This window comes from Suricata suricatta, chromosome X (assembly GCF_006229205.1).
Source record: "Suricata suricatta isolate VVHF042 chromosome X, meerkat_22Aug2017_6uvM2_HiC, whole genome shotgun sequence".
Lineage (NCBI taxonomy): Eukaryota > Metazoa > Chordata > Mammalia > Carnivora > Herpestidae > Suricata > Suricata suricatta.
Window position 1 is genome coordinate 7,162,928 of NC_043717.1, and position 12,860 is coordinate 7,175,787.

The 12,860-nt window shown below is 45.0% G+C and overlaps 1 protein-coding gene across 2 annotated transcripts in view; it reads right to left on the bottom strand.

Annotated features, from left to right (window-relative positions):
* Window positions 1-12,860, bottom strand: part of ARHGAP6 (Rho GTPase activating protein 6) — a 454,057-nt gene that overhangs the window by 27,725 nt on the left and 413,472 nt on the right. For both annotated transcript variants that reach the window (XM_029930914.1, XM_029930915.1), the window contains exons 7-9: window positions 11,107-11,257; window positions 9,913-10,061; window positions 3,474-3,653 (exon numbers count right to left, since the gene is read on the bottom strand). In XM_029930914.1, coding sequence (XP_029786774.1) covers window positions 3,474-3,653; window positions 9,913-10,061; window positions 11,107-11,257 — 480 coding nt within the window. The remainder of the gene's footprint in view (window positions 1-3,473; window positions 3,654-9,912; window positions 10,062-11,106; window positions 11,258-12,860) is intronic.

Below are 12,860 nucleotides of genomic sequence, written 5' to 3' on the forward strand. Positions count from 1 at the left end.
CAGGTTGCTAGGACAGGCACTAGCTGGACTCTGGAACTGTGCGTCAGCCTCTGGATCGAGGCACCTCTCCTATGATGAGACAAAGCTGGGTTCTTCTCTGCCCTCTATCATTAACTCACATACTGGCCACATGGAGAGGCAGTCCCAACATCAGGAAATGAAGCATATTACTAACACTCAGAATAAACTCTGGATCCTAACGAGGCCTCTGCCGGTCCCTATGTCCCTTCCATCCATTCTTTGGAGAAAGCGCCCCCACCAACAGGTGCATTCTGCCTTCATGGACAAAGTCACGGCCACCTTTTCTGAAAAGTTTTCCTTTCTAATGCCACTGGGGAACGAGGCCTCCCTTTTGGAACTCATAAATCCTTCCAAAAGCCTTGAAACTGCACAACGGCTAACATACTTCAACCATCAGGCTCCAGCCTCCCTTGTTTGGAATTATTGTACTAATTCTGCAAGCTTCCTTAAAAAAAAAAAATTTGTCCACCCACACAGAGCAGCTGTGCCAACCCAGCCATGGGCTTTGGTATAACCAACCAGATTCTGAAATGCCCAATATGCCAAGACAATGTACAAAGTGATGGGATCTGGGTTCTTTTGGGCTTTGTAGAAAGACAAGAGGTAAAATCAGTGCTAGGGCATAGCGCCAGGTAGAGTTCAGAACTAGAAGAGAGCTTGATTCTTATTTGTTCTAACCTTGTCTTTTGATAACTAAAGCAATGGAAATCTCAGAAGGTGACATCACAAAGGTAATGTGTGGCAAAGACAGGAGTAGAGCAAAGTTTTCTGACTCCACAGTCAGTTGTTGTTTACTGGCCCTGGCCTGGGGTCTCTGGGCCACCTATCCCCCCACCTCGCTATTTTTCCCCTCAATACACAATTCCTATCATCTGTCTAAGGAAATCAAGAACGCTTATAGTAATGGCTAACTTACTCTGAAAAGTGTCCTTAATTCCCCAAAGTCTAAACCTTTTCATATGCATAAGGAGTAAAGATTAACAATATGGAAATCATATGTCCCAGAAGTACCATGGAGTCATTCATTAATTCCCCCAATATCTCTTGTGTTTCTACCATGTGCCAGGCACAGGAGTAATGCAGTAAAGGAAGTAGATGGTAAAGGCCACAAATTCACCCTGTCATGAAGCTTGTGTTCTCATGGGGAAACCCAACAAACAAGAGAAGTTAAATAAAACCCTGTGTTAATAGTGACGAGTGCTACGGAGAAAAAGCACGGAAAGCTAACACAAGGTGAGGGTGTGTGTACACGGCGATGGGGGAGGGGCTGTATTGTAGACCAGGTGGCCAGGAAAGGCCTCACAGAGAAGTAAAGATCACAACTGGGGGGCACAGATAGGAGCTCCAACCCAAGGACACTCTCGACATCATTCTCTACCGAGAACAGCAAGCAAAGAGCATGTTTGGAAAATGTTGGAAAAGGTGGAAAACTGTGTTCTTCCACTGTTTGTAGTAGTCTGCATGGCAGGAAATGGGAAAGAGGGTCACAACACAATGAAAATGGCGGCAACCACGCTTTCTGAGGAGGCTGGGAAGGGCTGTTGTTAGCATCCGAGTGGACAAGAAATACCTGATGGTTTGTGGTTTTATCTAAAGAACTTTGCTTAGAATACAGAATTTAGAGAACAGAATTAAGATTGGTGAGAGGTATTATTTTGTTAAAAACAAAATCCAGAGAACATGAAGTAATGCCAAGACAACTTGGGAAGATGACATGTGTCTTAAAACTTGACGAAAATGTCAAGATGTTTAGATATTTGATTCATCCCAGTACGTAGTTAATGATGAGCGTTTGGGTTGAAGTGTGACACTCATATACAAGCAATGACTAATTCTAAAGTTTTTGAGAGTTACTGTATGCAACACAAGGACAGCACTTCGGAGAGTCAAAGAGGAGCTAGACTCTTCTCTGCCTCAGAGAACTTTTCATTGTATGCAAATCCATTGTCTTTTCTTCTTGGGCACCCAGGAGGAAGCCAATTCCCAGCTTCCCTCCTGGTCAAGTATGGCTTCAGTGACAGGATTTGAATGGGCATGATGGATGGCCCTTCTGGGTTTGGCCCATAAAATCCTAGGGGGTCTCAGAGTCTCAGGATGCAAGGAGCTGAAGGATGGCTGCAAGGCTGTCTCACAAACATCTCATTAAAGTTTATGTCAACAAGGTACTTACGTCTGTTGTACAGAAATACGGAGACTTGGGCCAGCTCATGTTGCCTGCCTAACACAGTTATTAATTAACGTTTGCATGGAATTTTACAGTCTGCAGAATGTTTTCACATATCAAATGGTCCTGGGCACCACCCTGGGAAAATAGGTCATGTGTTTTTTTTACCCCCCCACTTCAATAACTGCCATCGATGGTTATTGAGAGCTAAGTTACTGGGTAACGATCACACAGATAAGACACAGAGGGCCCAGATTCTAAAGCACCGGTTCTCAAATTTATAAAAAAAAATATAATAATTGGTGCAAGATGAGCGTGGACATAAATCTAATGCAAGGCATTTGATAAATGTGGACGAAATACTAAGGAGATTCAAAAGAGGGAACTAGTCTGCTCAGGTGAAGAAGCCACACAAGGCTCTCGTGGAATAGGTAAGATTTATGGTGCATGCTTGCACATTGAGAGGAGACATGGGAGAGGAAACATGGAGAAAGTTCCTGTGAATTCTGACGTGCAATATGAGTGGTGAACAGAAATAGAAGAGACTTGGCATTTGTTCTAATGTTTCAAGGGAAGAGGGAGCAAGCAGTGCAGTTTTTGAAGGAAAACAGGAACTGGTAATTCAATACAAATAAAAAAAAAATTTATTGAGTGCCTGCCAGACAGAGGGCCTTCCAAAAGTGCACGGAGGATACAGAGAGGAGATAACAAGGGCACAGCCCGTGTTTTAAATGCATTTATAAACCACTAGGGGAAACAGTCATAAATGACTGTAACACAATGTTGAGTAGGATAAACACCAATAAGAATAGTAATGGAGTTTAGGGGACAGAGAAGTGACAGGAGAAGGACATGGGAGAGAGAGGTGAAGCCTCGTGGAGCAGGTAAAATGTCAAGATGGACCTTGCAGGAGATGCCATTGATGGCGATAGTCCTGAATTACATGAATTCATGAGGGCCACATATAATTCCCCAAAGAAGGGTCTCGGAATTTTGAGCAATGGCATTGCTCCCTGAATGATTACATGATTCCAAAACGTGACCGTTGTTTAGGGGCCAAGGAAATGAAATTTATCATTTGGGTGTGTTTGTTTAAACATAGGATCACAAATCTCCAGTGACATGGCAGCCATGTGAATTTTTCTGTCTGTTGAAATTGCCTGGTTTCCAATGAATTCAGGGAAGGACCAGCACTGTGGCCCAGGACGTGCTGTGCGTGGGGCTCATTATGCCACTGAAGAGACTTGATAGACCTTTTACTGAGACATGCAAAACGAGAGCCACTTACCATGAACAGGGCCTCATAATTTTCAATCATCTTCTGTACCACAGCGATGATGGCCGTGCTCTCCTCAGCTCGGGCTGAACTCTGGACCGAGAATTCTTTGTCTGACAATTTCTGCTTGTGCAGCAGGTTGGGTCCAAATATGGTGGCCAAGTTTAGAGATGTCATTTTGTTCCCAGTGACCTATTAAGAGTGGAGAATACAGGGATTGATGTTATTTTTGCTTTTCAAATTGCAGGGTGGTTTGGTAATCAAAGGAACCTATCGCCCTTTCTTTCCTGCAAGGACTGTATCATCTTTGGCAGAATCCGTGAGGAGCACCATCATTTTCCTTTAATTTCGCATTTTGAATTGGCTCTTATAGCTCCCTGATCATCTCAAGAGCGTATTAAGCACAATTTTACATCTCTAAGTTATTCACTGTGAAACTGGTACTCTATAAAATGTCTACCCTATGTGCTTGTAAAAAATACTGATGTATGCCCATCCATCCATACAACCATACATCCATCTGCCAGCCAGCCAGCCCTCCATCTATCCCTGCACCCATCTATCCATCACTTCCTTATTAAATCACCCGCTCAGCACCTATCACAGGCTACACAGTTTTCATGAATTCTCACTATTGAAAAAATGTTCAACAACGATCACAGTAGAGTCCTTATTTTAATTTTTTTGAACATTTATTTATTTTTGAGAGACAGAGAGACTAAGTGCGAGCCAGGGAGGGGCAGAGACAGAGGGAGACACAGAATCCGAAGCCAGCTCCAGGCTCCGAGCTGTCAGCCCAGAGCCTGATGCCAGGCTCGAACTCACTAACTGCGAGATCGTGACCTGAGGTGAAGTCGGATGCTCAACTGACTGAGCCCCCCACCAGGTGCCCCATTACAGTCCTTATTTTAAAGCATTCACTTTCTAGAGAGGATATAGACATATCAATTCCAAGTGGTGAGTATAAAGTATAACGCTATCAACTCTGGAGGTCCCAGGGACACTCCGAAGAGGCGGTGATTTTTGTACAAAACCATGAAGGATGAAGCGGAGGGGCTGGAGCAAGGGACAGTTCCACAGCAGGAAGAATGCTGGATGCAACAATGATGTAAAACACATAGAGGCACACCAGTGTGCAGAGGGCTCTGCAGGAGAGGCACGCAGGTCATTGCCACCAGTTCCCTGTGGGGCTAAACTGCCCTTGGGTGAGAACCACCAGTCCAGGCAAGGTTTTATTTCCCTGGTTGATCTGAGGTGAAAATTGAGGAATGCAGGGATACGTCCGGGCACCATGGGTGCTCAGTCTGGGAAGACGTGCCCAACCTTTGAGGGTGCACACGGGTGCACAGCACAGAATTCAGGAGCCCGGGTTCATGGCCACAAGAAAGACTCCCAGTCCGACCCTTGTCCTGAGGAACCCCGAGCTCGTGGTTACCCAGCCCTGCAATTCCTGCATGGCCCCGCGTGGCACTCGGTGGGTGCTTGTTTTAGAAGGTGAGCCTGTTTTCAGGTTCCCTGCCCAGTGAAAGGCTTTTGTATGGTAAATACGGGGAATTTTCAAGAAAGTGCTATTTGTGTAGGATGGTTCAACTATTTTTTTCTCTGTTTTATTTCATTCATATAACACCAGCCATGTTTTCATTTTATTTTTCATTTCTCTTCCTGGAAGGTTATGGCTAAGGATAAAATCATATAGGTGTCAGTTTCAAATTCATCCCTTTAAAGCTCAGGCCTCCTCTCCCCCTTTAAAGTCCTATCAGGATTTTCCTTGATTTTTTTTTTAACATTAACAAATAGATTTTGTTTTCTTTTAAAAGAATGTTTAGTACAAGGACGATCCAGAACTCTGTTTCCGTTCCCTCCTTCTCCTATTGCTATTCTGGGAACGCAATTCAATCCATCTGTAAAATTGTACATAGATTCCAGCTGCAGCCCGTGCTGCCGTGGCTTGTTAACGCTTCTTTGTTTTGTTTTGATTTGTTTTTGGTTTTTACTGCTTTTGAACCTGGAAAGAGGACTGTTCACAGACAGCCTTCACCCTTGGGTTTGTGCAGCAGCATCTATGTATCCATATGTCCAGGTAACACCAAGTGCGCTCGGGGTCAGTTCACTAGTTAATGATTAGCCAGCCAATTAAAGGACCGATTTTATCTTTACTAAATAAGCATCCTAGGTCATTTCTGAACCAAATAGGACTCGCTCCCATGTATTACAAGCATATAGTACACAAAATGGAATAAAGCAAAGCAAACACGGAGAGCAAAACACTCTAATTTGCTAAATTACCATTCTTTTTCCCAAGAAAAGCACTGATGGACAAGCCAACAACTTTTCCCATGCCCGTCTTTTCAAAATCTTTCAGATCCTAGTAGTTCACGACGCCGTGAATTTTAAGTGGCAGTTCGAAAGGAAATATGTTCATTTTATCCAGAAGGAAGCTCACATCTCCCCCACCCAACTCTTCCCTCTTCCTCTATTTGATGGAAACAAGGTCATGCGGGCCTCCCAGCTTCTGGATTGCTCTGGCCCCCCTTCCTCATGCTCCAAGCCATAACAACTACGCAACAAATAGATAACACACCTAACCCAAGCCACCAAACAGGGAAGAGGAAAAGTTGAAAACCGCTTTGTTTCTTTTTTTTTTCTAATTTTCTTTTTACATTTTATTTTTTGAGAGATAGAGTGAGACAGAGCATGAGCAAGGGAGGGTCAGAGAGAGAAGGAGAGACAGAATCTGAAACAGGCTCCAGGCTCTGAGCTGTCAGTCAGCAGAGAGCCAGATACGGGGCTCAAACTCACCAACTGTGAGATCATGATCTGAGCTGAAGTCGGACGCTTAACAGAAAGCCACCCAGGCGCCCCAAAACCGCTTTGTTTCTTTTTCTTTTTTAATTTTTTTAAATTTGTTTTTGAGAGACAGAGAGAGACATTGCGAGCAGGGGAGGGTCAGAGACAGAAGGAGACACAGAATCGGAAGCAGGCTCCAGGCTCTGAGCTGTCAGCACAGAGCCGGACTCAGGGCTCGAACCCACGAACCGTGAGATCATGACCTGAGCCAAAGCCGGACGCTTAACCGACTGAGCCACCCAGGCGCCCCAAAACCGCTTTGTTTCTTGACCGGTGTGCTCAGCCTGTATTCTCTACCCGCTCAGGCCAAACCACCACCGTCGCCAAATATTAAGCAAACAACCTCTCTCTAGTTCCTCGAAGTCTGCTACTCACTCCTACCAGAGGGGTTTTAGCTAATCCCGCCCCTCCATACAAAGCTTACATGGTCTGTTCCTTCAATCCCCACACTCACGCTGACATAAGGCCTAAATGCAGTCTCCTCTGTGAAGCCATTCTTAACTTTTCTGGCCCGCGCTCCCCACTTTTCCTCCACGGCTCCGGAGTGACTCTGCACTGCATTTGCTAATTCTATATTTGCCTTGCGTCCTCACTTCTGCCACCTCCTAGAGGCCACAGCATCCCAGGAAGACTAATACGCAAAGTTCCTGAACAACACTCATTCCTTTAGGGGCACTCGGATAGGCGGATAGGCGCTCAAGATGTACATGATTCAAATACCAAGGCCATTGTTCTGCAGAGACATTTACAATGTAAATTGCTGTTTTCCACATTGCTATTCATACAAAAGCCTCCCAACTCGCTCTCTCCCTGCCTCAAACCAATCTACAGCGTGGGTGATACCTACCTTAGTGGAATCCTTCCAAAGATTCGGGGCTTAAAAGCATTAAGCACTTACTCCCTTACACAGGCTCTTACTCAGTACTCTACAAACATAGCCCAACTTGCCCCCAAACCTCATCAGGACCTTCCCACTCCATGGCCTTTATTCCAATCTAAGACGGCTGTGTGGGCCACCTGTTTTCCTGTGACTTCGACCCATTTCACAGAAACAACACTCTCGTATTTCCCCTGCTGCTTTAACGTTTGAATGCTAGTCCTTCATTTTGATTCAAGGTTTAGGTCCAGAGTGTCTAGAAACCCTTGTGAACTCTTGACTCCCTGTCCAGCTTTGCTGTTACTGGGATATTTTCATATTCCTTAGAGTAAACTAGTCTTCTCAACTGCGGCGCAGTGCCAGTTGAAGAAGTTTTATCCCCGAAGCTCAAAACTCAGGTTCAGGAAGGTTAATGGGTTTCTCCAAGAACACATGGTCACTTAGTTATAAAAGCTACCAAGGGCTCTCAGCCAGGGGTGACTTTCCCCCTCTCCCGCCCCCCCCCCCACAGGATCCTTGGTAATGTCTCAACATGCTTTTGGTTGGTCACAACTGGGGCACAATCCTATGGAAGCTGGAAGACCTTGAACTAGATCCCCAGGGGAGGTTTTTTCCTAATTTCTATCCTAGATTTCTGCCTTCAGTAAGCTAGACCACTTTGGGGTTGAGCCACCACTATAACTACTAGACACTAGACTGACCCACCCCCTCTTCAATATGACAACTTTGTGTGAATTGGAAAAAAGAGCCCCTCCCTCAAGATATTTTCCTGCCACCTTCTTGCATATTGTCCTACTAACTCTGCAAATCTACAGCGACTATGGGGTGCATGGTGCCTCCCTCGGAGCTGTGAAGTGCACAAGTAAGCAATGCATACAACCGTAGGTGGATCTCCCTGTGGGCCACCAGGGAAGTTACTTAACCCCTCTAGGCCCCAGTTTCCACCTCTGAAACACAGAGACAACTCTCTCTGTTTCAGGGAGTGGACGGTGAACCATAACATATAAAGCCCCTGACGCACAGCCAGCACAAGGTGGGAGATACATAAATGGAAACATGCTAAGTTTCATTTGTACCTATCTAGGAATATGTGCTTCTTTTGGGCATAGATAATGGAGTCTTGTCCAGCATTTGGATTGAGCATGTGAACATGATTCTAAAAAAAGTGAGAGTGACTTCCATTGGACTTTCTGCCTTCCTCACCGCCTTCTTAATCACCACAGACCTGACGTTCTGCTCATCTAGTACTTTAGAAATATCACAGAAGCAACTGAGTGGCCGAGATCACAGACGGGGCTGTGCCTCTACCCAATGATTAGGCAGATGATTCTACAGCTTCTCTTACGTCTGTAACTGATAAAGGACGACACCCAGACGGGTAATATAACTACTTAACAATTATGAGAATTACAGTATATCCCCAGAAGAGCTGTGTCTGCTGAAATCAGGTGTCCGTGCCATATTATGAAGGCTGAAGCCAGCAAAGGGTTCACTCACTGTAAATACTATAGAGATAAACGGCTAACTCAGGAAAGTTCCATTCTCATGCCAATAGGAAGGATGAAGATAAGAACTGCAAAATTGCCTTTCTGGATTAAAGTGAAAAAATATATAGAGAGATGACATGATTTGTAGCAAATAAATTTGACAAATACAGAACGGAATCCACAGTAGAGCTGAGTTCTGCTTATAAAGGATTTAAAAGAAAAGTTTCTGTGTTTAAATAAATTTGGGATGCCTCTGGCCTCTTCTTGTCTGATTTATAATGAGTGTTAGCGTAGTAAAGGGTCTGAGGTCACCTGGGGAATCCAAGGTCAAGGAGAGGTATGACTGCATGGTATCAAAGAGGGAAACGGATCTCTTTTTAAGATGAAGATTAAATAGGATACTTGCTAAATGGCCACCTGAAATTGAAGCCAGTATCTCCTTTGCCCAAGGGTGAAACCACAAACACACCTCGAAGCGTATGAGTGTGATCCAAGAGAACCAGAATCCAGGACTTCAAATGGACAGGGGGTGGGGTCACAGTAGGGCCTAAGTGGGGACTGGGTTCAACAAGAACATCCCAAAAGGGCCCACAGGACTGTGCAGAACGTGTCCAGCAGCTGACACCATGTGGCATCGAGATGCATGGTGATAGTCAGCAGATCAGACCTTCTAGTTCTTTCTCTACCTGGTTTGGAAGCAGGACTGACTCTCTGTTGCATTGAGCCAAACTGTTTGGGTGGGAGGGCTTAAGGAGCAAAAGGAAGATACTAACTAACTAATCGGCAGATGGAAGCTTGAGGGACAAACTGGAAGAGTAACGTGACCTCATATTTGGACTCCGAGTTAAAGAAGATCAAACTAATTTCAAACACAGCAATCTTCCCCCATCCCCACGACTCCATTGTTTTCATGATTGCAAGCCCCTCCATAGCTCATTGCTTGTCTTCTTCCTACAAATGGGATTCAAGGTCTTGAGCAAAGCACTGTCATGGAAAATAACAGCTGGTTTGGAAGCAGCGTTGAAACACAGGAGGTGAGTGGCCCATGTGCTCTTAGGAACTGTCCCTCCAGAGAAAAGCCTATACCGCTTCTTGGTCCACATAGACAGCGGGGGCAGTAAAGGGCAGGCATCCTTTCCTCTGGACGCAACCCTTAACCGAATCAACGGCCCACTCTTCTGCAAGGGGACAAGGGACCAAAGGATGAATCCCAGCATGCAGGGCGGCAGGGGGCGCATACCTCTTGCCCATCTTTGCCGACGCTGTCGTTGGCGTGTTTGGCCACTGTGGAGAGGAACTGGAGGAGGCGGTGGAGCGTGTCGCAGTTGCAGGGAGGTAGCAGGTAAATGAGAAGCTGCAGGGTGCCCAGTTGTTCCTCTGGCTCCAGCACTAAGCAAGGCAAAAGGAGGCATCCTAAGTCAGCTCAAGAGGGAGTTCCGCCATTCAGGCTCTAAGAAGAGGCCCTTCTCCGTGGCTTTCCGAAAGGGATTAACAAGGCAAGTTCCAATTCCACTTCAGCCTATGGGGGCACTGGCTTAGGAAGTTACCACGAGGTTCTATGAAGGACATAAAGATCCATAGACCCGGGAAAATGCAACATCTAGAGAGAGTGTTATAATCCAGGGTAGAAAGATAACTTCATTTCACTTACTTTCTTCTCCCTCCTTTCCTTGGCGTTACCCATCATTTACTCTGGGGATCACAGTCTCTCATTTTTGGTCAATATTTACTAACAATGAGTGGGGATTGGTGAACATTCGAAAAGTTGAGTTTATAGCAGATGTGAGGCCATTTTCTGGTGAGCCACACACAAGGAGTAGACTTTTTGTTGGCAATCACCAATACATGGCACAGTGACAGCATCTTTGCTCTCCTTTGTGATCCTATTTTAATCGTAGCATTGGAGGAAGAAATATATGGAGGCTGACGCAGCTCTGGCCTGTTGCTCCTCCCAACTCCTCCTCCTTTACTCCTCCGTGAGATCTGTGTCTACAGCTCCGGAGCAGCCATATTAAAAGTTCTGGCACTGGGCTATGGCATCCTGCTTTCCCTGGAATGTTGCCTGCTGCCTTTTCTAACTCTGGGTTTCTAACTCTGGGCTCCCTCCTTCCTCCTACCAGAAACGCAAGCTCATTTCTAGGCACAGGCTCAACGTGAACTCTTGCTGTTACCCCAAAGCATCAATATATAGCACTCTCTACTGTGCTAGGGTCATTTGAAAGCATCCCAAATTCTTCTTTGTTTTATTGCAACTTTCTTCTTGCTAATTCTCCCCAGGGTAAATCTCAGAAAATTCCCCCAAATAGCCCATTCATTAGAGACCAGTCAATAAGAACAAAAAGAGGTACTGGGAACACAAGCACACTGTTTGATGAGTGACTTGGACATCCCAGTAATCCCCGGACACATTCCTGCAAATGGCTGTATTACGCACAGAGAGTATTGATGAAGGCCGTGTACAGCTCCCTGGTGAGAAGGGGGTCCGGCATGTCCCTCAGGAACTCCTTCAGCAGGGCAGCCACATCATGAACGCTGTGCTCTTCCTCCAGAGAGACATCGACCCCACGGTCAAATTCCTCACGTAACTGGAAAAAAAGAACGGTTCAAGTGGCAGTCTTATAACACTGTACCTCAATGCTCCGTGCCCAGCAAAGAAAGAAAGAAAGAAAGAAGGAAAGAAAGAAAGAAAGCAAGAAAAAAAGCAAGCAAGCAAGCAAGCAAGAAAAAGAAAGAAAGAAAGAAAGAAAGAAAGAAAGAAAGAAAGAAAGAAAGAAGGAAGGAAGGAAGGAAGGAAGGAAGGAAGGAAGGAAGGAAGGAAAGAAAGAGCGAGCTGTGACATGCAGTATCTGGCTTACATGGACACAGAAAAGGAGAAGAAAACAACATGTCACCTTGATCTTCAGAGTCTATGCACCCAGCCATGAATATATATTTAAATGCATTATTAAATAAAATATCTGTAGGTTTGAAGTTAATGATGCAAGCAGAAAGGCTTGATAATGCCATCCAGAAGGTCGGGAGGAAGAGCTAAGGGGTTAGGTCAACAGTGAGTGTGGGAGGGAGGAATGAGCCTATTATACAGCAGTTTTGCATGTCAGCAATCTTACTGGGTTGGAATTTTGACTTTTTACAGAAACATTCGACAAGAAAGCAAGGATTTTTCTCCCCTGCAAGCAAGAAAATTAAAAAACCCTCATAAGCCATTTGTGACTAAGGCTTGAAAGATGACAATTACGAAACAAAAGCTGCCTTAGGCTTGACAGTTCCCAAAGGGATCTCCTGCCTTAATCATTATACTTGGTTTATTAGCATTTATAACAACAGGAAAACCCAACAGCAAGAGGAAGGGGGCCATAACCCTACACCCTACTTCCATGACCGACAGCCCAACTTCTCTTATGTCTTGGTTTCTGCTGTGGAAACAATTATGTGAGTTCACGAATCCCCTCTATGCAATGAGCTTCTATAAGAATCTATTTGTTCAATCATTCATTCATCCATCCATTCAATTTCCTGTGTACCAGGCCTTGGTATAGGCTTTCAAAGTGCGGTAGGGAACAAAGAGGCAACGTGCTTGTCGGGCCCCAGCTCTCAGACTGATAGAGAGTCTGGTGGTAAACTGGTAAACCCCCAGATGATTAATTAGCTCTTAATACTGTGACAACTGTTCTCAGTAAAAAGTGTAGGGTGATAAGAAGCGATGTTCAAAATAAAATGGGGAGCTAAGGCATATTTCACACTAGCCTTGAAGTCTAAATAACCACAAATTATCTTTTTATTGGATAATCCTTAAATAAATCTCCCTGCAGAGGTTTTCCCTTTGGTGGATCTAGCTATAACCAGCTATAATAATTTCTGACACCAGCCTCCTCTCCACCTGAGCAGAACGCACACCACCATCCTGAATTGCTCAGTGATTCCAGCGAAGTCATTAGTGCGCAGCGGGCTGCCAGAATGACCAAGACTTCCCCTGGTACCATATTCCTACTTGTGATCGTTCAAACACGCCACGTGTCTTTCCTGAGTGCACACACGTGCTGAAAAAACAGGCCAAGGAAAGAATTTAATCTAAATTATGTGATCTTGAGTTTAATGCCGATCTTGAATTAAACACGGGTTACATTGTGTGATCTTGAGTTGAGTTTCCTAGTCTCTCTAAGCCCCAAAGGAAGTGGGTGAAGGCAGGGG